The sequence below is a fragment of the Centroberyx gerrardi genome, chromosome 4 (assembly GCF_048128805.1).
Source record: "Centroberyx gerrardi isolate f3 chromosome 4, fCenGer3.hap1.cur.20231027, whole genome shotgun sequence".
Lineage (NCBI taxonomy): Eukaryota > Metazoa > Chordata > Actinopteri > Beryciformes > Berycidae > Centroberyx > Centroberyx gerrardi.
Genome location: NC_136000.1, coordinates 900,116 through 928,034, shown reverse-complemented (window position 1 = coordinate 928,034; position 27,919 = coordinate 900,116). Strand labels below are relative to the sequence as shown.

At 39.4% G+C, this 27,919-nt stretch overlaps 1 protein-coding gene and 2 long non-coding RNA genes across 4 annotated transcripts; 2 read left to right on the top strand and 1 right to left on the bottom strand.

Moving 5' to 3' along the window:
- Nucleotides 1-4,254: 4,254 nt before the first annotated feature.
- Nucleotides 4,255-5,131, top strand: LOC144538538 (uncharacterized). Its single transcript, XR_013504338.1, has 3 exons — nucleotides 4,255-4,418; nucleotides 4,522-4,686; nucleotides 4,800-5,131. It is a non-coding gene; the product is annotated as an uncharacterized LOC144538538 (long non-coding RNA).
- A 5,521-nt stretch (nucleotides 5,132-10,652) lies between these two features.
- LOC139923579 (NLR family CARD domain-containing protein 3-like) lies at nucleotides 10,653-21,476 on the bottom strand. 2 transcript variants are annotated; one of them, XM_078282868.1, is made up of 11 exons: nucleotides 21,438-21,476; nucleotides 20,941-21,111; nucleotides 19,193-19,428; nucleotides 17,284-19,090; nucleotides 15,830-16,003; nucleotides 13,882-14,055; nucleotides 13,217-13,390; nucleotides 12,480-12,653; nucleotides 11,994-12,167; nucleotides 11,001-11,041; nucleotides 10,671-10,741 (listed from the first exon to the last, which is right to left on the bottom strand). In XM_078282868.1, the coding sequence occupies exons 2-10, from the start codon at nucleotides 21,069-21,071 to the stop codon at nucleotides 11,032-11,034; spliced, it is 3,054 nt and encodes a 1,017-aa protein (XP_078138994.1). In that variant the 5' UTR covers nucleotides 21,072-21,111; nucleotides 21,438-21,476; the 3' UTR covers nucleotides 10,671-10,741; nucleotides 11,001-11,031. The 2 variants fall into 2 exon arrangements, with proteins under 2 accessions (XP_078138995.1, XP_078138994.1); XM_078282869.1 differs by lacking the exons at nucleotides 11,994-12,167; nucleotides 12,480-12,653; nucleotides 13,217-13,390 and having other exon boundaries at nucleotides 10,653-10,741.
- A 3,918-nt stretch (nucleotides 21,477-25,394) lies between these two features.
- LOC144538539 (uncharacterized) lies at nucleotides 25,395-26,176 on the top strand. Its single transcript, XR_013504339.1, has 3 exons — nucleotides 25,395-25,566; nucleotides 25,670-25,834; nucleotides 25,948-26,176. It is a non-coding gene; the product is annotated as an uncharacterized LOC144538539 (long non-coding RNA).
- The last annotated feature ends 1,743 nt before the right edge of the window (nucleotides 26,177-27,919 follow it).

Below are 27,919 nucleotides of genomic sequence, written 5' to 3'. Positions count from 1 at the left end.
TAGTTGGTAAAACAGTAAATACATGTTTTAAATGTAATACCGCTTTTGAAACATTACATACCACCAATCATTTACTTATGTCCACAAAAAGATAAAAAATGTCAACAATTTTTTTTTTTAATTAAATAAAAAACATTGACACTTCAAGGGTATGAAATTGTCTAAGTGAAAACAAGCTATCTCTTCCTGTTGGTAAAACAGAGGATATTCTATTTGGTTGCAGATATAAATTAAAGAAGTCTACAGGTTTTAGAGTCATGGTTGGTGATGTCACCATAGCAGAGAAATCCACAGTTAATCACCTATAGGATGTATACTGGATAATCATTTATCTGGAGAACACATGGCTTTAAAGATACTTAAAAAATGTAACCAGCTAAGTTTTTTTTAGACTTTCAGGGATTAAACACGCTGTCAGGAGCTTTAACTCAGTGTCATTTTGATGATGCTGCTGTTCTTGGTCTGACACACTAAAGTCCATCAGAAACAAGTTGCAGACATCACAGAACAAGCTGGTCAGGTTTGGACCAGATTAAACTGCAAACTGTACAGACTGTTCGGGGAGAAGTGCCCAGATACCTTTCTAATTATTTTATCCGGGTGAAGATGTTCACTTTTACACCAGCAGGGGGAGCTCGATGGACTTTATCCTTAAATTTACTGTAATTCTCTGGCAAAACAACCGTTTTATATTCTGCTGCTTTTCTTTCGAACAAATTAGTAAATCCCGAGCCGCCTGCATAAAGTCAATGAACTGATGACAGTGCATCTACATGACTGAAAGACGGCCGGACCTCCCAGTGTGTCAAAAAACCGGGCTGAGTGTTTTTTCCAGTAGAATGCAGTAGACACGTTCAGTAGACAACTGACTCAGAGAGTTTTACAGTAAAATAATAATAATGTTGTAATAACACTCACCCTGCCTCAGCCTTCTGTTTTCCTCCTCCTGCTCTGCTCTGTCTCAAAATGGAGTCTGAACTAACTGACTCACCAGTTTGTTCCCCTCTCCATTTCCTTTACTGTTCTCTCCATAGAAGTTTTACAGTTTTTCTTGATTGTTGTTCAGATGCATTTCTACAAACAATAGTGCAGATTTGAGAATAACTGACACAAACAAAACTGTGTTTTAGTTGGTAAAACAGTAAATACATGTTTTAAATGTAATACCGCTTTTGAAACATTACATACCACCAATCATTTACTTATGTCCACAAAAAGATTAAAAAAAATGTCAAAAAAATAAATTAAATTAAATAAAAAAACATTGACAATACAAGAGTAGGAAATTTTCTAAGTGAAAACAGACTGACTCAGAGACTTTTACAGTAAAATAATAATAATGTGGTAATAACACGTATAACGTTTTAACCGTTTGTTTTTTCGGTACAATTGACGCAGGCAGATTTTCAGACCATACTTGTATTGGCGGCTATGATGCCCTTTAGCCTTTAATAATTGATGATTATAATTGAATAATAATTTATTATTATGCTCTTACTGAGAGGTGCCGCACATAATTTTGTTTTATGACCTACAATGACAATAAAAATGTTTTTCATATCAAATGAACGCGCTGTCTTTCATTTCAAATGTTCTGTTGGTGCATGGATTATAAAGTAATGCAACAGCGTTTTATTGTATCGCCTGTTCATGTGCAGCTGAGTGACCATAACGCATCATGTCTGTTTTGATAATGAAAGCACTTTAGTAAGTTTTCCTCAGGATGTACTGCGGACAGTAAAGTCTGTTTTCAATAATTAGAAAGATCAATGGCATAGAACCGACAGCAAGCACGCCAAAAGTAGTTACAAAAAATGACCAGCAGGTGTCGCACTGGATATGTTGACAGCTAGACAAAAAAAACAGATAGGCATCTATAGATAGGCGTTTATGTAGTGAATAATCTACAGAGACAGTGAGCATCATATGAAGCGTCAACTATTGTGCAGTAAATCTGTTTGGGGTCATACCCATTTATATAGCCTACAGTCAATAATAAAGTGTACTTCTTCTTCTTCTTCTTCTTCTTCTTTCCTCTTTTTTTTTTTTTGGACTACAGTGTAGCTTTTTATGTGACAATTAAATGTGCATTTTCAATCAAATGTATTTGAGTGGCATGAAAAATAAAGAAATGGCGTTCTGCCATGCTATTCAGCTCATGTCTTGGCTGTCTCTTGAATTCTGATCTCATTCAGCTGTAAAGGAATTAGTTGTAAACAGACTGACAGGTAGCTACAGTGTGTATTGACTATTTCTGTTGTTGAGTGCAGTGATCATGGCAAACTGCATATTTATAAGGAATAGAGAACCAGATTAATAGTTCTTTCATTTATGAAGATGGAATGTGGAATCTATTTCAATTATCTCAATTATCAACCATACTATTGACTGTGTGAGTCAAACGTTTTTCTTATTTAACCACGACCAAACCATATCTCAAATCGTAACAAAGTTGTTTTAGTTGCCTAACCATAACCTTAACTCTACGCCGAGAGTTGTTTAGCTAAACCGCCCTAAACCGTTTCCCATTCATTCTCTATGGTAGTGTTATACCACTACGGATGTAATATATTTTTGGCCACAACGTGGACTCCAATGGACTCATGGCGCTGTTTCGAGTTTTGCAGGCGAGAGAGTGAAAGGCAGTTGAAAGGGGAGGAAAGAAGAGAGAAGATCTCGGTTGGTAGTTGGATTGACTAGCTAGATGGACGTTTAAAGAAGTTTTCTGTGCGTGATCGCCGTCTTTTTTTTGCTGATTTACTTACATATTTCTGTTTAGAGCTACATTTCATTCTTACTTTCATTCATCGTTCGTTGAACTTAAGAGCTGCGCTACTGCTTCAGGTAAGAGATATAACGTTAGTTAGCTAATAACGTAGTAATTCATCAATTCATAGTAATATTTGTGCTAGCTGCTTTATATGCGATTACTGATTGATTGTATTTTATGAATGTAACGTTGTGACACTGCCTGGCTGTCATCACTATAAGTACAGAGTGTATAGGTATGTAAGTTAGTTAAAGCGGGATTAAACGGCAGAGTTTTGGCTGAAGTGAATCTACTCTGGAAATTTAAAAAAATGCTTCCAGAACGTGGAAAAAAAAAAAGATCGGTCTTTAGCTGCAGGTGCTTTGATTAAACATAATGTTGGCAATGTTTAGGCTGTTTTGCCATCAGCCTTCCTCCAAATTTTCATCATAAACAGTATTGCCTTTTAATAGGTCACATAGTTTAGCCAATATGATGAGCTATGACTGTAATGTTTTCATTGTATACGTCTCCATTGCAGCCTATAGTATAGGTTAATGAATAAATGTGTTGATATAGCGTTAAATGTGTTGATAGGCTCTTGTTTTGTTACTCTTTTTTTTGTCTGTCCTTGGGGGCCAGAAGAATTCAACTGAACTGAATATTGATATGAAGCAACAATTCTGTTTTTTTAGTTACGTGACAGCATTAATGAATAGTGAAATTCTATCTAATCATGTTGATCTACCAGAAAATTATTCTTCAGCTACATTATTTAATCTTGACCTGTGTTCAACACAAACACAATGAGGATCTTAGGCTATCAGAAGAATGCTAAACTGGGGTCTATATATTTACAACACAGTATGCAAATTGTTTTATTTTTCTTCTTTTAAGTTGTGCAGAAGTCATCATCATGGCCCAAAAACCTGGTCTTTTCTTCCCGGGGAAGCTGAAAGTCTGCTTTCGAAGGGGGCCCTTGGGTTTTTTTCGGCAGGATCCTTCTGAAGCAGCAAAAAAGATCAAAAATGGCCGCTCTTTGCAAGACAGATCAGCACCAGTGGCTGTCATCTCTGAGGGAGACAACTTGGTTGGCTTTGGACGGTGGGCAAAGAGAACCTGGAGAGAAGTGTGGGAGAACAGGGCTGATGGCTTTGCATCTTTCATCATGGCCAAGAAATGTCATGCAGGCACATAATGAACTTGTAGGTCTTTCAGAAATGTCCTATTCTTCAAGAGTGAACATATCATCTTAACAATTTTAGTTTAATATTCCTCTAGGTTCAGCACCACCTGCTGTCACAGGAGCTCCAGTTGTGTCTACAGGCAGAGGTTTTTCTCTATCAGTCTTGAGGGACTGTTCCCTTATAACTGATTTGTTTATTACCTTTATTATTTAGGCCGTGTTCTGGCTGTGTGTTCATGTTCCATTTTTTTCTTGTGTTCTGCTAAGATAAAAGGATCTTACTGTGTCAAACATCGGGTAATGGAATGGTGAGTTCACAGTTTATATTTCTGAAGTATAGTGTTTGTTATAAGGCACATATTGTACACAGTATCAGGGAGGGAGAGTAACTCTGATTTTCTTCCACAGTCCTGAGCAGTCCAACGGCAGCATTATCTAAACCAGGGGACACTTCCATATGTGTGCCTACTTCCTTCTTACGTGGTAAATATATTCATAATCATTACATCAGGTGCACATTACTCTAAATTTAATATGTCATGGCTATTCTTTCAAATCCTCGAAAATTGATATTTCATCTCACCAGGTCCTCCTGCACCACGCAAGGTCCAGGTTTCGAGGAATTCACCAAGAGCCACAGTAACCAAAGGAGAGGGAACCGGTGAACCTTCAGTCCCCGTGAAGACCACTGTTCCTGTCCCTCCACAACTGCTGCAGGTGTTCCCTGAGCCCACTGAAACATCGGCTCAAAGTATGTCATTGAATTCTTACCAAATAGTTAATAGTCTGCAAAAAAGGATTCAGATCAGTTAATGTAGCTGTTGTTTACTTGTCATTTAAGTTGTGATATTATCATCACTGTAGAGTGGGTGTTCAGGGACCTCCGCCACAGCCTGGTCTGCCTCCATCACAGCCTGCTCTGCCTCCATCACAGCCTGCTCTGCCTCCATCACAGCCTGGTCTGCCTCCATCACAGCCTGGTCTGCCTCCATCACAGCCTGCTCTGCCTCCATCACAGCCTGCTCTGCCTCCATCACAGCCTGCTCTGCCTCCATCACAGCCTGCTCTGCCTCCACGAGGTTACACATTATGTGTCTTAGACCACTGAGCCACCAGGACGCACCTAGATTAGCCTTTTTACTACAGGTTGGATGAATGCTAGTGTGTGTGGGTGTGTGTGTGTGTGTGTGTGTGTGTAAAAGAGTTAATTTAGTAAAGTATGTTTGGATTTAATCAAACAATGGCTCCAGTGTTGTACATGTTGAATATTGCTGTGAAATACAAATAGTTGAATTAAACACTTCAAGGAAACTGATTCTCTTGCTTTTTAATTTAATGTCACAAATCATCTTAAACTATCTGAGGCAGACAGTGTAAGATCCAACAAATGATCAACAGAATCAAGAAGCTGGAGTGAGGTTAAAGGCTCTTTTAATAGTGTATCAAGGGAAGTTGAATACCATTCACACTCAATGCAGGGAATCATTTCCCATTATAACCTGATTTCTTCTGAACAAGGTGTTCTCTGTTTTTATTAGTTAGCATCTCATGCATTAAATCACTCAAATAAAATGGTATCTTATTCATATTCACCTTTCATGTAATTCATAGATCACTAACATGACATCAATATGATCTCCAAAAAAAGTATTGATATTGATTATGATAAAAAGAAACAATACAAACAAACGGGTTCTGTTCCAACACTGCAGAGTGCAATATATTTCAGTCCAGGGACCACCATACCCTCTGTTCATGTTATGGTGTCTGGGAGGGTGAGGACAATGCTTTGCTGAGGCAGGTGGCAGAATTTCCTTCATTATCTTCATCTTAAAATTCAAGGTTGTAATATACAAGTGGACTCAAAAAATATTATACAGAGGCTGAATAAATAGATTATGTCTGCTGAGGGAAATAAAGGAAGATCCCTTATGATACTTGACTTGCATTATTATTATGGCTTTTAATGTTCAAACAATGATTAGACACCAAAATCGGGAATTTGTTACATTTGATGATTTTTCCTAACAAATTGTAAGCAACAAAGCATCTGAAATACTTAAGTAAGGAGTGACAATTGTGTGCTCAGGTGAGATTCGGACCTTATCGGTCGGAAAAGCCGATTAGTTGGGCAAAAATCCCTGTTACAACTATCCGCGGCTGGCCCCCGCGAACCAAACTTGTTTTACTTGCCTAAATTTAACCGTTAACCAACCTTTGGGACGTAATTCAATTCGTGGCGGAGGAACGCTGGAGGAACATTTTCAAATTCATGGTGGAGAAACTTATTTAAATTTGTGGTGGAAGAACGTAATTCAGGTCGTGGTGGAAGAATGTTTTTTTTTTTCCCATAATACGTGTCCACAACATGTAAATTGCTGTTTTAGAGGTTGTATTCATTTCACGTATTTTTGTGAGATCACGTTTGGAGAAAGCAGACGTTCACTTGTGCAAAAGATTTGTTGAAGTAGAAGAATTTGTAGAACAGTAGAAGTTTGTACTTGGTATTTCTTTTGCTGTAAGCCCTGAAGGGGCTGAAACCCTATTGCTTTTGTGCTGGTTTATTATTATTGTTCATCGACGTTGGCGCAAATTCCCGTGAGTTGGTACATCGCAGAGACATCAAATTTGGCCTAATGACAGATATTGGTAACCATTACTAGGTCCAGAAAAATGAACCCAATCGGCCTGAAGGTGGCGCTATAATAAAGGTTTTACGTTAAAGGCCATAACTTCCACACCGTAAATCCGATTTTCACGAAACTTGGTGCACATATGCAGGTGTCCTAACTCTACAACTTTGCCATTTGCACCCTCAAGGTCCGCCTGGAAAGTTTTTGAGATATTTTGAAAGTTTTGAAAAACACATTTTTAACATCTCCTCCTACACCGTTTGACCGATCTACAGACTAATCTCATTAAAAGTTGTTAAAAGGTTGTTGATATCTACTGTCGTTTTGAAGTTATTCATTTTTAAATTTGAGAGAGAGCGTGGCCTGTGTCATGATCTGCTCCTGTTTCGTGGTCAACCACTCCTTTCACTCCCCAGTCCTGCCATCCTCCTACCAGCCACCAGATGTCCTCGGACTTTCCCTCCTCACACACACTAGCTGACATACCAGTTTGAATGAAGTGTTTCATTTTGCCAGTGATTTGTGGAGTTTTGCATTTTGTGTTAGTGATTTTGTGTTTTGTGTTAAGAGTTTTGAGAAAATGAGCCCTAGTTTCAGAAAATGTGTGTAAGCAATTGTGAAAAACTGTAATGTATATTCTGATGAAATAACCATCTCAGTTACAAGCTCTGTTTTAATGTATATTCTGATGAAATATTGCCTTTAGGCAGCAGGGGTCACTGTTCTCAGTCAGCACTGAAATGACTTTTAGAAACTAGATGGCACTCAGTAGAGCTCACACCTCCACTAACACTCTGCAGTTGTCAATATATGTCAGTTCCACATGTGGGATTTTCAACAAAAGTTAATCATTTTTTCCATTCCACATTACCAACTTGATTCATATTAATAACTCCCTTAATTAATTTTAAGGTGATTGTCCCATGAATTACGGGGTGAATTAATGTAAATGAATGAAATAGAATTACTGATTCGTAGAGGTATTAGTGAATTGAAATGACGCTGATGTGACTCTGACTTTGCCACTGGTGTTGCAGTCAGTCCTTGTCTGGATTTGACTTCAGATGTTCTTTATCGATAGTTTTAATGTAGGAAATATTTTACCGAGATGGATATTTAAGGAAACTCATTTTATACATTTTTGTGTTTGAGGATTTTTTTTGTAATTACTGTCAAAAGAGGCTGTTCGCCATTTCAAACTGCTGCCACTCAGATTGTCCACTAGGTGTCTCCAGTCGGTTAGTTAATTAAAACACCGACATGAAGAGATGTATGTTTGATTCCCCTCCCTTAATGCTCCGGTAAAGAACTCACAGCAGACAGATCAAACTAACCCAACATCGTCCAGCTTCTCTCAGCTGGATCAGAAGTTAGCAGCAGCTTCTCCTTCCCTCTGGCTCTGCTGGCTGCAGTTTCATCTGTTATTCAACTGCAGACACAATATCAGTTCAGAAACTTACCAGTGATGACTGTTCTAAAATACCATGTGGTCCAACAAGATAAAAACCCGGCACACACATCAGTGAAGTGCAGAGGGAGAGTTTCATTATTATTGTTGATAGCATAAAACAGGCTGTAAAATGGCAGGTTATAGTAATTATTCCATTGCTTAAATGTATAGGCTTATTTGCTGTAATACAGTTTCTATTTCTGCCCGTTTTGATTGGCTGGAAAGTTGAAAGTTGAAACAAAAATGCACAAACATGATTGGCTGACTTCGGGGTCAGTTGAGCCACTGTTCCTCTTCCTCTCATCTTTATTTAGCGCTTCTGGAATCTGAAATGAATTTCAATTTGGTTTGAATAACAACAGTGTAATTTTGTAAGCTGCACTGTTTGGAAAGCCTGTTCCCACCAAGCCTGCAGCTGTCAGGTAGAAAATCTGATTTTCAGAAGAAAGGGACACATGTGCTGTGTGAGGCAAACTCATTTTATTTACTTATTTATTTTTGACAGAGGCAGGGATGGATGGACCAACAGGCAAATCTTTATAACATCTGAAGAACTTGTACATAATGTCACCTAGAACATCAAGTCTACAAAGTACTAACTGCAGTTGCTGAATACAACTGGACAAAATGTAAGACAACAAGGTTTAGCTGTGGTCTCAGAACCAAACAACATGAGATATTTCTACAACCTGCAGACACTTAATTTATCTTCATTAGTGAACATCCCCCTAATGAAGAAAAAAAAAAATCTTTCTTTAATTGATGGTTATAGTGCTGCGTTGCCCAGACTTTTTGCCACACTGTGACGCAACCACTATTTCAAATTGTCAGAAGTATTTTGATTGAATATCCCTTTAATAATATCTGTAACAAATATGCTCATGCTGTACTTTATTTTTTTGTTTTTTTGAAGGCTCTATTTATCCAGAGAGACCTGTGTATCCATCTATGTTAGTTGTTCATTGCAGGTAATTGACTGTTATATTGTCAGTGAGTGATAAATAGTATATAGTGATTTTTAATTGATTAGTGTTTATTTATGTGTCATGCACCACAGGGAGCCCAGCCCACATGAGCTATAAGACACAATATTAATCAGATACAATGAAAGATCAAACAGAAAAAGCAAAATAGGCTACATGCAAACGTATGGAATGTACAAATGAATGCATACTCAATGTAGAAATCATATCTACAGAAGGTTAACTAGTCTTAACTGGAGTTCTTATGCTTCTCTCAAACCAGAACAAAACAAAACATAAATGTATCTTTACTTAGCCATCTTTTGTGAACAAAAAACTCTGTCTTCTCTCCAAGATTTATACACACACTGAGCAGTGCTAAACACTGATTTTGGATCAGTTCAAGTCTCAGTCCGTCCTCCAAAGAAAACAAATCAAGGTCACAGACTTCATAGAACAAACTGTGTCTCACATCATCATACAAAGGAAAGTAAAACATAAAACGAATTTCACTGCACAGTATTTTTTCAGTTGTGCAGTTGGGCGGATTGCCAATCTATTGACAATACTGTAAGTGTAATGCGACTTTCTTGACTTGCAAAATGATCTTTTAAATTGACAAAACATCATATGTGTAATTCATGGCACAATTCAAACGGGATCAAACAATTATTTGTCTCTCACCGTTGACTACCGTACATATTTTTTCTGAAATAAGGTCCCATGGTGGTCCACCAGAAGGGGAGGGACTTAGGCTCTCTATGTGGAAGCTGTTACCATGACGATGCGAAAAGGGCCTGGACCGTTCTATCCATTCAAGTTCTGTGGATCGCTCTCATTGGGTGAAAGTGCTGTCATTCAGAAAGCAAGCTACGAAAAGCTGGGATTCCACTGGGTCCCAAAGACATTTGTGATCACCTGACTGCGGGATTTTCTCTGATAAATACGGAAATGAAAATATGACGACAGGACTTGGAAAAAAGTGGGTGGGACAAATTTACATTTTATAATTGTTCCTATCCCCATCATATATAGACAGTGGAAAACAGCAAATCAGGAGAGAGGGAGGGTCATTAATGACATCAGCAATCAAGAGGAAAGTCTGATGAGCCATCACTGATCTCAATTTTTGAATATGTATATCTATATCTATATAGATATAGATATAACCCTAACCCTAACCCCTATCTATATAGATATAGATATAGATATAGATGATCAAAAACATCCAATCATGAAACTGAACCATTTTTATCTACATATGTTTGTCTCTCTAATGCCACTGGGTGCATTGCGTTCTGTAACCGTTTTTGAGTTTAAACAATAATTTTGCTAACAACAAGCTAACACTGGCACCAATGTAATCTGCACCACCTGCTAATGGGAGTCTCAGTTTGTCAGAAGAGAGTCTGTAGAAGGACAGAGTCCCAGCAGACCAGTCCAGATACACTGCTGCTCTGTTAGATCCAGAGGAACAGACAGAGATGATGGTGGACTTCCCATTGTGTCTGGCAGTGTAGCTGTTAGACCCCATCCTCTCCTTCTGATTCCTCTGTGAGTCACTGCTATATTAACCTGTCCTCCTCCCAGTAACATCGCCCAGTCAGACCCTCTCTACACAGAACCTGAAGCTGCTGGTTAAACCTCTCTGGGTGATCCGGATCTGACTGCTCCTCTCTCACCACCGTCACCTTTCTGTTCCCTCAGACAGATCGAGGTTTCTGTTTGCTGTGTTTGGATCCAGAGTGAGATGACAGGCATCTGATGGGAGAAGAAGACACACAACTGACATCAGAAATCAACATTTACTAAGACTCACTTCATCACCTCTCAGTCAGTGATGCAGAACATCCAGTATAAAGAATAGAAGGAAGACTTAGATAAGGAACATAGATTAAGCTGTGTGTGTGTGTGTGTGTGTGTGTGTGTGTGTGTGTGTGTGTGTGTGTGTGTGTGTGTGTGTGTGTATAAAAGAGTGAGAGAGCAAGAGATAGTGTGTTCATGCTGTGTCAATGCTCACATGTTGTCAGGCTGTCAGCTGTAATCCAGGTTTAATTCAGCCTGTAGGGACGAACACAACAACAACAGTCATCTGCAGGTCGACTCAACACATGCTTCTGGCTGATCTGATTGGCCGACACCTTCACTGAGAAGCACTGAGCAGCCATTGATAAGGTTGGGGATTAACCAGGAAATGCTGGATCTTTGGTTTGATACTATTCAATTCAATTCAATTCAATTCAAGGTGCTTTATTGGCATGACAGTTCACAAACAAACAATATTGCCAAAGCATGTAACAAGAAATGAATCATCAATTAACCAACACTTCAGAAAAAGAATCCCATCCCCTCCCATGTATTAGTGTGTGTGTGTGTGTGTGTGTGTGTGTGTGTGTGTGTTGCTGTGCCTCCACTGTCTACTGACTATCATTGTTTCTGTGTTAAACATAAACCAGCAAAATATGATGTTAGCCAATTAAAAACAGAACTTTTCACACATCCATATATTATTCTTCACATTTCTCATCCAGCTGTGTGTCCCTCTTCCCTTAAAGTGTGACAACAATCTACAAATTTAGCAGCTGATGCTGCACACTGACTTTTCTCCCCACACAGCAGGGCAGTTTGAGAGGATCAGGCAGGTTGAACTCTGGGTAAATTCTACCTCTCCTCTCAAAATAAGTCTGTCTCATGTCTTTGTATCTGTCACAGTGTAACAGGAAGTGACTTTCTGTCTCTGTCTATCCCTGACAGCAGAATAAACACAACCTGCTCTCCCTGGGTTGCCAGGTCTGCCTGTGTTAACCTGTTTCTACAGCCAGCTTGTGAGCACAGAGCCTGCACCTCGTTAGGGATTTCTTTGCTGTTGGTCACATGGTCAGATATTCTGCCACTGTGTGTCTCTGTCTAGGGTCAGATAGACTTCTAACTAACTGTGTTTAGCACAATGCTGCCACTAACAGACCGACCAATGGACCTTGTCAACATGGACTGACTCCAACCCTCTACTGACCTCAGAGTCTCCAGTCTGCAGTGTGGACTCTCCAGAAGATCAAACAGCAGCTTCACTCCTGAATCCTGCAGATAGTTTTCACTCAGGTCCAGCTCTCTCAGATGGGAGGGGTTGGACTTCAGAGCTGAGACCAGAGAAGCACAGCTGCTCTCTGACAAGCTGCAGCAACACAATCTGAATAAAGAATAAAACATGTAGCTATAAAATAAAATATTCCTGGATAGAAAACCTGCTTGAAACCATATAATCTCTCATAACTCAATCAGAGCTTTTGAGGTTTTACATAAGTAGCTCAACATTGTTATCCCCTAGTCAACAAGCTTTACCACTAATGATTGGGCTTGCTTTACCATTATTATAGTATTACAGTGTGGATCGGCATAATTTCAGACTTATACATGTCTTCAAATTAAATGTCACCACAATACTAATTTAACATTCATATAATATTCACATCAATACAGAACTGAAAAAATGTTGTCTGACCTGAGAGTCTCCAGTCTACAGTGTGGACTCTCCAGTCCAGCAGACAGCAGCTTCACTCCTGAATCCTGCAGCTTGTTGTCACTCAGGTCCAGCTCTCTCAGATGGGAGGAGTTGGACTTCAGAGCTGAGACCAGAGAAGCACAGCTGCTCTCTGACAAGCTGCAGGACCACAAACTGAATAAAGAATAAAACATGTAGCTATAAAATAAAATATTACTGGATAGAAAACCTGCTGAAACCATCCAATGTTTCATAATCCAGTCAGATCTGTTAAGGTTTTACATATCATCACTGTCCAGTGAAAACCTTGTATCTCCAAAATGTGAACTTTTCACTATAGAAAAACAGCCTTGTTTTTAGTTTTCCCACCATGCATCTTTGGTTTTATCCAGTGGGTTTTGAAAGGTGATCATCAGCCCAAGGCTGGTAGAGTTTGTCTCAACCCATAGAGGAGCATGGAGTGCTGCAACTCAAGTTAAAACATGACAATCAGCAGCACTGGAGTTACGAGGTTTTCACATGACAACAGAGATATGTAGCTCAACATCGTTATGCCAGTCAATGGGCTTTACGATTAAAAGATGATTGGGCTTGCTTTACCATTATTATAGTATTATAGTGTGAATCAGCTTAATTTCAGCTTTATACAGATGTCTTCAAATTAAGTGTCACCACAATACTAATTTAACATTCATATAATATTCACATCAACACAGAACTGAAATATGCTGTCTGACCCCAGAGTCTCCAGTCTACAGTGTGGACTCTCCAGTCCAGCAGACAGCAGCTTCACTCCTGAATCCTGCAGCTTGTTGTAGCTCAGGTCCAGCTGTCTCAGATGGGAGGGGTTGGACTTCAGAGCTGAGACCAGAGAAGCACAGCTGCTCTCTGACAAGCTGCAGTCACACAAACTGAATAAAGAATAAAACATGTAGCTATAAAATAAAATATTCCTAGATAGAAAACCTGCTTGAAACCATCCAATCTCTCACAACGCAATCAAGGTTTTAAATATAAAATTTGTGAAAATGGTGCGCTCAACTCAAAACACCTGAACCCAACAGGCTGCCAGGTTCAAAAAAACATAACAAGGAAAAACCAGCACTCACTAATATAAATGACAACATGCTGCTGCTTGAATAAACAAGTAGAGACTGAAGAGTGAATTCGTGAGTGGAGGTTTTTCTTCATAATATTAAGGTTTTAAAGGTTTTAAAGGTTTTAAAGCTCAACATGCACTATGCCAAAGTCAATGGGCTTCACCATTAAGCTAGTCAGTGTTGAACAGCATAACATCAGCATACAGAAGTCTTCAAATTAAATGTCATCACAATATTCATATTATTGATTTAACATTTACATCAACACAGAACTGAAAAATATGTAAAATATGCTGTCTGACCTCAGAGTCTCCAGTCTACAGTGTGGACTCTCCAGTCCAGCAGACAGCAGCTTCACTCCTGAATCCTGCAGCTTGTTTTCACTCAGGTCCAGCTCTCTCAGATGGGAGGAGTTGGACTTCAGAGCTGAGGCCAGAGAAGCACAGCAGCTCTCTGACAACCTGCAGTCACACAATCTGAATACAGAATAAAACATGTAGCTATAAAATATTCCTGAATGCTTGCAACAATCAGGTTTCATGATCCAATTATATCAGTTCAGGTTTTAAATGTGTAGCTCAACATTGTTATGTCCTAGTCAATGGACTTTACCATTTTGTCAGTGTGGATCAGCATAATATCGGTCTTATAGAGTCATTCCATCTGAAATCAGACAGGCTGTCAAACCTTCATGTCTCAGAATTGGTTAATTTTCCTTGAACACATTCTTTAACCTATACCTCACATATGAATAAATCTGGAGTTTGGGCCTTGAATGCCAAGTAGTTTAAAATAAATAAAGGTTTAGTTAAGGTCCAGAACGGTCAATTTCTATTGGGACCATATTTTCAGATGGCAGTTTCTCTGGAAATAATTGCGGCAAAAAGCAGAATTTGAGTTGGATTGAGAACCTATGGATTACTAAAAATCAAGCTATGTATGTATTGAACCCATTAAAAACATGTTTTCTGGTAAATCTTCATTGGTGGAAAATCACATATGTGCATATTTGTTCAGCCTCAGAACTTTTTACCTTTAACAGATATTTGTATGCATGTAATGTGCAGAAATTTGACTTATCCTTATGAAACTCCCCCATGATGAAATAACCATCTCAGTTACAAGCTCTGTTTTAATGTATATTCTGATGAAATATATATTATTCTCAGTCAGCATTGAAATGACTTTTAGAAACTAGATGGCACTCAGTAGAGCTCACACCTCCACTAACACCCTGCAGTTGTCAATATATGTCAGTTCCACATGTGGGATTTTCAACAAAAGTTAATAATTTCTTCCATTCCACATTACCAACTTGTTTCATATTAAGAGATGAACACTTTTCAGCATTTTAGCCGATTATCACAACAACCAATCAGCACTATATCTGTTTAGAGCTGCTCTTCTATCAATGGACCAAGTTTTATGTCTAAACAGGAAATGAGCTCTGTTGCTCTGATGGTGTTACGTGAATCCGTTCAGAAGTTATGTGTTTTTTATGAGAAGCCACGCCCACTGCCACGCCCCTCTTTGGCCAATCAGTGTGAAAAGTTCATCAGTTCTTCCTCGCCCCATGACCAAACTTTCCACAAAGATGTCAAACAACTGGTAGGACTTTAATATATAAAGACCCGGTCTGACAGAGAGAAATCCGTAACTTTATTCAAGGTAACGGTGCGTTTCATTTGGTCGCCTGTCAATGGCGTCATATCCCCTTTCAGAGTTTTCCATAAGCGCCGGCTGTCGGCCAGATGGCCGGACATTAAAACATTTCCAGCCGACTACTTTCTTACTGTTTCAAGTCACGGCACCGTCACTTTTTAGATCTTGGTCGTTTTTAACTATATCTTTTAACCGGATGAAGGATTTTAGTCATCGGACGTCAGGATCTTAAGTTATCAGAGAAACAAGCTGAGCAAACAGCTCGGCTCGCTCTATACGTTCTGTGTAATTATCACAATAAAGATAAGATCTTTAATTCCTTTACTGCCTCCAACTCACTCACATCAAAGTTTTCCCAGATGGAGGCCATTTTGGAGCCGATTTGGACCCCTGTATCTTTAAAACTATGGAGAATATCATCACCAAAGTTCATCATTATTCATTTGAATACACAAGGATTGTGTGAAAACAATATGAAGACAATTTGAGACCTAACCCTGACTTCAGATACAGACTTCATCAAATTAAGTTCCACCACAATATTCATATAAAATTAATGTTAGTTCATAATTATATATGCTGTCTGACCTCAGAGTCTCCAGTCTACAGTGTGGACTCTCCAGTCCAGCAGACAGCAGCTTCACTCCTGAATCCTGCAGGTCGTTGTAACCCAGGTCCAGCTCTCTCAGATGGGAGGGGTTGGACTTCAGAGCTGAGGCCAGGACTTCACAGTGAGTCTCTGAGAGTTCACAGCCAGAGAGTCTGTGATTACAGATTTAATGTAAAATCAGTTATTATCAAAACAGAGCTGAGAACAAGCATACCAATAACTTATTTATGCTGAATGAATATACCTATGATGCTAATAATAATAATAATGATATTAATGATATTAATAATAATATTAATAATAACAACAACAATCTTTTTAGCCACATTTAATTTTAAACATTTTAACCACAGCCTGAAGCTCCTGAGCTGTATTAAGCCCCCTTCACCCCTTAATTGGAAGATACCTAGAAATAAAACTCTGAAAAGACATTACAATCTGATAGAGTGAGTGTTGAGTAGGAGAGTAGTAGGAATAGAGTGTGCAGTGTGAGTAGTAAAAGTGTGAGTAGTAGAATGAGTGTGATCAGGGCCCTGGTTCACGTACGTGGCTAACTGAGTTAACAATTTGGCATAAACCCAGGATTTTCCGTTTCACAAAGCGAGTTCACAGTTTAGCCAGATGTGTTACCCGGCACAGAGCCTTAAGCCCAAACCTGCAAAAACTCAGGTTTAAGCTTAAGTTAGCTGGATAGTATGAACATATATAAGCCACCTGGTGAAACTGCACACACCCAACAGCAGAATTGAATGCCTCGTTTATAAGAGAGGTTCTTGGAGGTATCAGCTTTACAGATGGACCTTTAGCACACTCGGATAATTATCTCTATGAGCGCTATCAATTTAGTCATGAGGGAATTATTTACCTGCAGCAATTTATAGGACGGCATATCACAAACTCCACAATCCCAACTCAGCCTTAACAGTCTTAACAGCCTTAACAGTGGTGGAGTTCATACAGACGCTGTGTATTGGGCTTCGCTTCATCGCTTTTTATATCCACAGCATAAATGTACAGTGTCTCATAACCTTCAGACAATATTCAGAGTAATAGAGACAATTCTGATGCAAAGAAAAATGTTCACTTACTTGGATATTACCTGGTTGAAAGTATAGAATTACAGTAAAGAGGCTGTTTGCAATATATTTTTATATTTGATTTTCGCCTGTTGCCAGGTGCCTTTCTTGCCACTGCCGGATGCCCTTGGAAGTCATTACAAATAATATACCTTTTAATATTCCAGTACGGTGACATTATCAGAAAGCACAAGAGTCCAAATATTAGGGATGCAGGATTGACTAATCAAATCCTAATCCACGTTCGTGAAACGGTCAAAGCCTGAGCTCAACTGATTAGATAATTCAATACGGCACGTGTCCAATTATCCTGGATTGTTTAAGCCACATACGTGAAACAGGACATCAGGACTAACCGAGCCTTCCTGCAGTTCCTCACAGCTGGGATCAGTCTCCGTCGTCCCTCCTCTGATGTGTTGTACTCCTTCAGGTCCAACACATCCAGAACCTCCTCTGACATCTGCAGCATGTAGGCCAGAGCTGAGCAGTGGATCTCAGAGAGTTCCTTCTTTGATCTGTTCTCTGACTTCAGGAACTGTTGGATCTCCTGATGTACTGACTGGTCGTTCATCTCCATCAAACAGTGGAAGATGTTGATGCTTCTGTCAGGAGAGGTATCGTAGGTGTTCATCTTCTTCAGGTTGCTGATGGCTGTCTGGATGCTTTCTGGTCTGCTCTCTGTCCGACCCAGCAGGCCTCCTAAGAGACTCTGGTTGGACTCCAGTGAGAGGCCATGAAGGAAGCGGACAAAGAGGTCCAGGTGGCCATTTTTACTCCTCAAGGCTTTAAACATGGCTTCTTCCAGGAATATATCCAGGGATTGGACCCTGCTGCCATATCCACCCCTGCCTTTTCCCAGGAATGTCTCCAGTACCTTCTCATCCCTGTTTGTGTAGCAGTGGAACATGTAGACTGCAGCGAGAAACTCCTGAATGCTCAGATGAACAAAGCAGTAGACCGTTTTCTGGAAGAGCACACACTCTCTTTTGAAGATCTCTGTGCACACTCCTGAGAACACCAAGGCCTCTCTGACATCAAGACCACACTCCTCCAGGTCTTCTTGGTAGAACATGAGGTTGCCTTTCTTCAGATGTTCAAACGCCAGCCTCCCCAGCTTCAGAAGAACTTCCCTATCAGTCTCCATCAGCTGCTGTTGACTCATCTCATGTCTCTCATCATACTTCTGCTTCTTCCTCTCTGTCTGAACCAGCAGGAAGTGTGAGTACATCTCAGTCAGGGTCTTGGGCAGCTCTCCTCTCTGGTCTGTAGTCAACATGTGCTCCAGAACTGTAGCAGTGATCCAACAGAAGACCGGGATGTGGCACATGATGTGGAGACTCCTGGATGCCTTGATGTGTGAGATGATTCTGCTGGCCTGCTCCTCATCACTGGATCTCCTCCTGAAGTACTCCTCCTTCTGGGGGTCAGAGAACCCTCGCACTTCTGTTACCCTGGCAACACATGTAGGAGGTATCTGATTGGCTGCTGCAGGTCTGGAAGTTATCCAGAGGAGAGCCGAGGGAAGCAGATTCCCCTTGATGAGGTTTGTCAACAGCACATCTACTGATGATGTCTGTGTGACATCAGACACAACCTCATTGTTCTGGAAATCCAATAAAAGTCTGCTTTCATCCAGGCCGTCAAAGATGAACACAACTTTACAGAGAGAGAGCTTCTCTGCTGTGACCGTCTGTAATGTCGGATGGAAAACATGGAGCAGCATGAGAAGACTGTACTGCTCATCTTTGATCAAGTTCAGCTCCCGGAACGAAAGCAGAATCACAAGACTGACATCTTGATTTTCCAAGCCCTCTGCCCAGTCCAGAGTGAACTTCTGCACTGAGAAGGTTTTTCCAATGCCAGCAACGCCCTTCGTCAGAACTACTCTGATGTGTGTCTTTTGGTCAGGTAAGGGTTTAAAGATGTCGTGGCACTTGATTGGAGTGTCATGGAGGGTCTCCATCTTGGATGCTGTCTCCAGCTGCCACACCTCATGTTGGGTATTAACCTCTTCACTCTGTCCCTCTGTGATGTAGAGCTCAGTGTAGATCCTGTTGAGGGGGGTTCCAGTTCCTGCTTCAGCAGTTCCTTCTGTCACAAATTCACATCTCGTCCTCAGACTGATCTTATGCTCGTCTAAAACCTCCTGCAGACCGCCGTCCGCTGGAAAAGAAGAAGCAGATGTATAAGCAAGTGTTTAACAAATATGCTATTGTTTCCTGGTTTTAGAAATGGTGACAACAGCAGACAGACCCCCAGTCTTACTTTGTGTGATGCTGGTTTGACTGGGTGTCTGCAGTCCAGGTCTTGTTCTGGATCTTTCTCCACACTGGGGACAGGCAGAGTCTCCTAATGAACCAGACTGGTTCCAGTATGAGGTGATGCACTGTCTGCAGAACCAGTGTCCACAGCTGGTAGAGACTGGATCACTCAGGACCTCCTGACACAATGCACAGCAGGACAGCTGCTCCTTCACAACACCATGACTCCTCTTCCTCTCTCTGTGGTGAGGAAGAGAATTCATTATGACTGATTAGAAAAGGTTTTAACTATCTTTTGTTGCTAGCAGAGAGTATGGGATTAATGGAAAGTATCAGTAAGGCATGTAGCATCTTTGTTGCTAACTAGATGACACAAACCTAAACCTGTCAAGTGCAGTCGATCGTTGAGTGCATAGATCATAGTGTGTACGCTACACTGGTGGGCGGGACGAGACAATTTGATTGACACATGATGGAAGTGCTATTGAATGAAAGTGGCGTTAAAAGCAGCATCAAATTAAATGTGGTGGTGAAAGCAGCAATGTATTAAAAGAAGCGGTGGCGATTGGAAATGCATTAAATTGAATTGTTGAAATGGCTTGTGAATAAATAAATGTCAAGGCGATCAAATGCAAAGACAAATTGATTTGTAAGTAATTTAATTTCATCACTGTGCAATCATTTAATTTGGTAGTGTTTTAACACTTCAATATTTAATTGCATTTTATTTGATTCAACCCACCATTTAATTTGATAGCTTTTTAAATGATTCAGTGTGTAATTTATTATTTTTGTTACTTCCACCCCTCATACCTTTGGTACTGACCTCTGGAAACAGAAATGTTTTATTCATATCATCATTAGTTCTAGTAATGACAGACAACAATGCATGTGATGTTGCACATTTTCACTTTTTCTGTCCATCTGGTTCCTCCATCTGGAGTTTTTGATAAGGAGAACAGCTGCTTCTGTTCGTATCCTAATCTGCAGTTAAAATCTAATATAAATAATGTAAATAAATAGTTTAAGCTAGGTTTGTGAAACCAGCCCTTGAAACTAATTAAATCTTAATCAAATGGAATATTAATTTGAAAAAGAGCTGATAGGATAATATAAATAAATAAGGTCATTTTTCAGTAACTAATTGGGAGAATATTCAAAATGAAATAAAAAAAATAAAAGATTCATTCCAGGAATTGAGATGGGTGTTCTGGAGACCATAATGAACGAACGTCGGTCAGAAGCCCGATGGGACTTTCAGCCTGGGGCCCCATCAGACTCTAGAACCGCCTCTGTGCAAAACAAGCAGCCACCAACCAAGCTGAAAACTGCAGCCGCGAGCCTCACCAAACACCACAGGCACAGTATCCGGTCCGAGACAAGCAGCACCTCGACTGTTTGATAATACTGCTTGTGATTGTCAGTTGCATTATGTTTAATCCCCCCATTTCTTCTATTCTTAGTTATATTTCTTTCTTTTTTTTTGCTGTATCCTGATATTATTTTCTGCTGCAACATCCCAATTTTCCCTCAGAGATCATTTAAATTTCATCTTTTCTTATCTTATTCTACTCTACGTTAATAAAAATCATAGTTTGTTTCTGGCTAACATAATGCAGAGCAGTTATTTTTCTCTTACCAGTGTCTTTCCTTGATATCCTCACTATGAGCTTTGGTTCATGAATACATTTAATTATACATACATTTAATAATATTCCATCAGGTGGGCTTCCAGTATAACAGTCCTCTTACTTTGTGTCTGAAGGTTCAGGTTCATTACTGAACTCTGGAGGTCTCTCTTTGGACCGGTCAGTCTTCATAGACAGACAGCTGGGTGCTGGAGACTCTGCTCTGCCCTCCTCTTCCTCCACACAAACACTCATCTTCTGGACTTCGGTCAGTCTGAGAGGTGAAACAGAAACACTGGAGACACACACACACACACACACATACACACACACACACACACACACACACACACACACACACACACACACACACACACACACACTGTATAAGGAACCCAGCCAGCACTACTCCTGGTAACTTAGTGTCACCTTGTTTTCTTTAAACATGTCTAATTAAAAACAGTGTGTATTAAACAGCCAATCAGGACTTTGTTTCCACAGATGAATCAGTGATAAACTGTTCAGTTCATTCTGACTCTTATTCCCTCTACAGTCCACAGGGAGACAACTGACTCAGAGACTTTTACAGTAAAATAATAATAATGTTGTAATAACACTCACCCTGCCTCAGCCTTCTGTTTTCCTCCTCCTGCTCTGCTCTGTGTCAAAATGGAGTCTGAACTGACTGCTTCATACTTTCACTTTCACTCAACAGTTTGCTCCCCTCTCCATTTCCTTTACTGTTCTCTCCATAGAAGTATTAGTTTTTCTTGATTGTTGTTCAGATGCATTTCTACAAACAATAGTGCAGATTTGAGAATAACTGACACAAACAACAAAACTGTGTTTTAGTTGGTAAAACAGTAAATACATGTTTTAAATGTAATACCGCTTTTGAAACATTATATACCACCAATCATTTACTTATGTCCACAAAAAGATTAAAAATGTCAAAAAATAAAAATAAAAAAATAAAAAACACTGAGCTTAAATCTTACAAAGGTATGAAATTGTCTAAGTGAAAACAAGCTATCTCTTCATGTTGGTAAAACAGAGGATATTCTATTTGGTTGCAGATATAAATTAAAGAAGTCTACAGGTTTTAGAGTCATGGTTGGTGATGTCACCATAGCAGAGAAATCCACAGTTAATCACCTATAGGATGTATACTGGATAATCATTTATCTGGAGAACACATGGCCTTAAAGATACTTAAAAAATGTAACCAGCTAAGTTTTTTTAGACTTTCAGGCATTAAACACGCTGTCAGGAGCTTTAACTCAGTGTCATTTTGATGATGCTGCTGTTCTTGGTCTGACACACTAAAGTCCATCAGAAACAAGTTGCAGACATCACAGAACAAGCTGGTCAGGTTTGGACCAGATTAAACTGCAAACTGTACAGACTGTTCGGGGAGAAGTGCCCAGATACCTTTCTAATTATTTTATCCGGGTGAAGATGTTCACTTTTACACCAGCAGGGGGAGCTCGATGGACTTCATCCTTAAATTTACTGTAATTATCTGGCAAAACAACAGTTTTATATTCTGCTGCTTTTCTTTCGAACAAATTAGTAAATCCCGAGCCGCCTGCATAAAGTCAATGAACTGATGACAGTGCATCTACATGACTGAAAGACGGCCGGACCTCCCAGTGTGTCAAAAAACCGGGCTGAGTTTTTTTCCATTAGAATGCAGTAGACACGTTCAGTAGACAACTGACTCAGAGACTTTTACAGTAAAATAATAATAATGTTGTAATAACACTCACCCTGCCTCCGCCTTCTGTTTTCCTCCTCCTGCTCTGCTCTGTCTCAAAATGGAGTCTGAACTGACTGCTTCATACTTTCACTTTCACTCAACAGTTTGCTCCCCTCTCCATTTCCTTTACTGTTCTCTCCATAGAAGTTTTACAGTTTTTCTTGATTGTTGTTCAGATGCATTTCTAGAAACAATAGTGCAGATTTGAGAATAACTGACACAAACAAAACTGTGTTTTAGTTGGTAAAACAGTAAATACATGTTTTAAATGTAATACCGCTTTTGAAACATTACATACCACCAATCATTTACTTATGTCCACAAAAAAAAATGTCAAAAAAAATGTCAAAAAAATAAAATAGATTAAATAAAAAACATTGACAATACAAGGGTAGGGAATTGTCTAAGTGAAAACAGACTGACTCAGAGACTTTTACAGTAAAATAATAATAATGTTGTAATAACACTCACCCTGGACCAAGGTACGTTTTAACCGTTTGTTTTTTCGGTACAATTGAAGCAGGCAGAAACCAGTTTTTTCGTTTTTTAAATTTTGGACAAAAAACAAAAAACACAAATTCAGCTCGATTTCTTGTTTTCCGTTCTTACTGACAAAACAAATTTACCACTCAATGTTTCGTTTTTATTGGTGGGTGGGCCTTCAGTGCCCCCTTGCTTCTGATTGGCTAGTGTGCTCTATCAATTATGTTTGCGCTGTACTCTTCAAAATAAAGGTTATACCTCTTTGCCTTTAGACAGAGCAATGTCAACACAAAAATATATATTGTGAAACATAGATAGACAGTCAGACAGACAGACAGACAGACAGACAGTCAGACAGATAAGGCTACGTTACGATCACAGACCATACTTGTATTGGCGGCTATGATGCCCTTTAGCCTTTAATAATTGATGATTATAATTGAATAATAATTTATTATTATGCTCTTACTGAGAGGTGCCGCACATAATTTTGTTTTATGACCTACAATGACAATAAAAATGTTTTGTATATCAAATGAACGCGCTGTCTTTCATTTCAAATGTTCTGTTGGTGCATGGATTATAAAGTAATGCAACAGCGTTTTATTGTATTGCCTGTTCATGTGCAGCAGAGTGACCATAACGCATCATGTATATTTTGATAATGAAAGCACTTTAATAAGTTTTCCTCAGGATGTACTGTGGACAGTAAAGTCTGTTCTCAATAATTAGAAAGATCAATGGCATAGAACCGACAGCAAGCACGCCAAAAGTAGTTACAAAAAATGACCAGCAGGTGTCGCACTGGATATGTTGACAGCTAGACAACAAAAACAGATAGGCATCTATAGATAGGCGTTTATGCAGTGAATAATCTACAGAGACAGTGAGCATCATATGAAGCGTCAACTATTGTGCAGTAAATCTGTTTGGGGTCATACCCATTTATATAGCCTACAGTCAATAATAAAGTGTACTTCTTCTTCTTCTTCTTCTTCTTCTTCTTCTTCTTCTTCTTCTTCTTCTTCTTCTTCTTCTTCTTCTTCTTCTTCTTCAATGGTCATACCCCAGCGCCAGACAGAACAGCGCCTCCCCGAGTGCCGTGAGAGGACTACAGTGTAGCTTTCTATGTGACAATTAAATGTGCATTTTCAATAAAATGTATTTGAGTGGAATTATCCACCATACTATTGAGTGTGTGAGTCAAACGTTTTTCTTATTTAACCACGACCAAACCATATCTCTAACCATAACTAAGTTGTTTTAGTTGCCTAACCATAACCTTAACTCTACGCCGAGAGTTGTTTAGCTAAACCGCCCTAAACCGTTTCCCATTCTTCTCTATGGTAGTGTTAAACCACTACGGATGTAATATATTTTTGGCCACAACGTGGACTCCAATGGACTCGTGGCGCTGTTTCGAGTTTTGCAGGCGAGAGAGTGAAAGGCAGTTGAAAGGGGAGGAAAGAAGAGAGAAGATCTCGGTTGGTAGTTGGATTGACTAGATAGATGGACGTTTAAAGAAGTTTTCTGTGCGTGATCGCCGTCTTTTTTTGCTGATTTACTTACATATTTCTGTTTAGAGCTACATTTCATTCTTACTTTCATTCATCGTTCGTTGAACTTAAGAGCTGCGCTACTGCTTCAGGTAAGAGATATAACGTTAGTTAGCTAATAACGTAGTAATTCATCAATTCATAGTAATATTTGTGCTAGCTGCTTTATATGCGATTACTGATTGATTGTATTTTATGAATGTAACGTTGTGACACTGCCTGGCCGTCATCACTATAAGTACAGAGTGTATAGGTATGTAAGTTAGTTAAAGCGGGATTAAACGGCAGAGTTTTGGCTGAAGTGAATCTACTCTGGAAATTTAAAAAAATGCTTCCAGAACGTGGAAAAAAAAAAAGATCGGTCTTTAGCTGCAGGTGCTTTGATTAAACATAATGTTGGCAATGTTTAGGCTGTTTTGCCATCAGCCTTCCTCCAAATTTTCATCATAAACAGTATTGCCTTTTAATAGGTCACATAGTTTAGCCAATATGATGAGCTATGACTGTAATGTTTTCATTGTATACGTCTCCATTGCAGCCTATAGTATAGGTTAATGAATAAATGTGTTGATATAGCGTTAAATGTGTTGATAGGCTCTTGTTTTGTTACTTGTTGTTTTTCTCTATCAGTCTTGAGGGACTGTTCCCTTATAACTGATTTGTTTATTACCTTTATTATTTAGGCCGTGTTCTGGCTGTGTGTTCATGTTCCATTTTTTTCTTGTGTTCTGCTAAGATAAAAGGATCTTACTGTGTCAAACATCGGGTAATGGAATGGTGAGTTCACAGTTTATATTTCTGAAGTATAGTGTTTGTTATAAGGCACATATTGTACACAGTATCAGGGAGGGAGAGTAACTCTGATTTTCTTCCACAGTCCTGAGCAGTCCAACGGCAGCATTATCTAAACCAGGGGACACTTCCATATGTGTGCCTACTTCCTTCTTACGTGGTAAATATATTCATAATCATTACATCAGGTGCACATTACTCTAAATTTAATATGTCATGGCTATTCTTTCAAATCCTCGAAAATTGATATTTCATCTCACCAGGTCCTCCTGCACCACGCAAGGTCCAGGTTTCGAGGAATTCACCAAGAGCCACAGTAACCAAAGGAGAGGGAACCGGTGAACCTTCAGTCCCCGTGAAGACCACTGTTCCTGTCCCTCCACAACTGCTGCAGGTGTTCCCTGAGCCCACTGAAACATCGGCTCAAAGTATGTCATTGAATTCTTACCAAATAGTTAATAGTCTGCAAAAAAGGATTCAGATCAGTTAATGTAGCTGTTGTTTACTTGTCATTTAAGTTGTGATATTATCATCACTGTAGAGTGGGTGTTCAGGGACCTCCGCCACAGCCTGCTCTGCCTCCATCACAGCCTGCTCTGCCTCCATCACAGCCTGCTCTGCCTCCATCACAGCCTGCTCTGCCTCCATCACAGCCTGGTCTGCCTCCATCACAGCCTGCTCTGCCTCCACGAGGTTACACATTATGTGTCTTAGACCACTGAGCCACCAGGACGCACCTAGATTAGCCTTTTTACTACAGGTTGGATGAATGCTAGTGTGTGTGTGTGTGTGTGTGTGTAAAAGAGTTAATTTAGTAAAGTATGTTTGGATTTAATCAAACAATGACTCCAGTGTTGTGCATGTTGAATATTGCTGTGAAATACAAATAGTTGAATTAAACAGTTCAAGGAAACTGATTCTCTTGCTTTTTAATTTAATGTCACAAATCATCTTAAACTATCTGAGGCAGACAGTGTAAGATCCAACAAATGATCAACAGAATCAAGAAGCTGGAGTGAGGTTAAAGGCTCTTTTAATAGTGTATCAAGGGAAGTTGAATACCATTCACACTCAATGCAGGGAATCATTTCCCATTATAACCTGATTTCTTCTGAACAAGGTGTTCTCTGTTTTTATTAGTTAGCATCTCATGCATTAAATCACTCAAATAAAATGGTATCTTATTCATATTCACCTTTCATGTAATTCATAGATCACTAACATGACATCAATATGATCTCCAAAAAAAGTATTGATATTGATTATGATAAAAAGAAACAATACAAACAAACGGGTTCTGTTCCAACACTGCAGAGTGCAATATATTTCAGTCCAGGGACCACCATACCCTCTGTCCATGTTATGGTGTCTGGGAGGGTGAGGACAATGCTTTGCTGAGGCAGGTGGCAGAATTTCCTTCATTATCTTCATCTTAAAATTCAAGGTTGTAATATACAAGTGGACTCAAAAAATATTATACAGAGGCTGAATAAATAGATTATGTCTGCTGAGGGAAATAAAGGAAGATCCCTTATGATACTTGACTTGCATTATTATTATGGCTTTTAATGTTCAAACAATGATTAGACACCAAAATCGGGAATTTGTTACATTTGATGATTTTTCCTAACAAATTGTAAGCAACAAAGCATCTGAAATACTTAAGTAAGGAGTGACAATTGTGTGCTCAGGTGAGATTCGAACCTTATCGGTCGGAAAAGCCGATTAGTTGGGCAAAAATCCCTGTTACAACTATCCGCGGCTGGCCCCCGCGAACCAAACTTGTTTTACTTGCCTAAATTTAACCGTTAACCAACCTTTGGGACGTAATTCAATTCGTGGCGGAGGAACGCTGGAGGAACATTTTCAAATTCATGGTGGAGAAACTTATTTAAATTTGTGGTGGAAGAACGTAATTCAGGTCGTGGTGGAAGAATGTTTTTTTTTTTCCCATAATACGTGTCCACAACATGTAAATTGCTGTTTAAGAGGTTGTATTCATTTCACGTATTTTTGTGAGATCACGTTTGGAGAAAGCAGACGTTCACTTGTGCAAAAGATTTGTTGAAGTAGAAGAATTTGTAGAACAGTAGAAGTTTGTACTTGGTATTTCTTTTGCTGTAAGCCCTGAAGGGGCTGAAACCCTATTGCTTTTGTGCTGGTTTATTATTATTGTTCATCGACGTTGGCGCAAATTCCCGTGAGTTGGTACATCGCAGAGACATCAAATTTGGCCTAATGACAGATATTGGTAACCATTACTAGGTCCAGAAAAATGAACCCAATCGGCCTGAAGGTGGCGCTATAATAAAGGTTTTACGTTAAAGGCCATAACTTCCACACCGTAAGTCCGATTTTCACGAAACTTGGTGCACATATGCAGGTGTCCTAACTCTACAACTTTGCCATTTGCACCCTCAAGGTCCGCCTGGAAAGTTTTTGAGATATTTTGAAAGTTTTGAAAAACACATTTTTAACATATCCTCCTACACCGTTTGACCGATCTACAGACT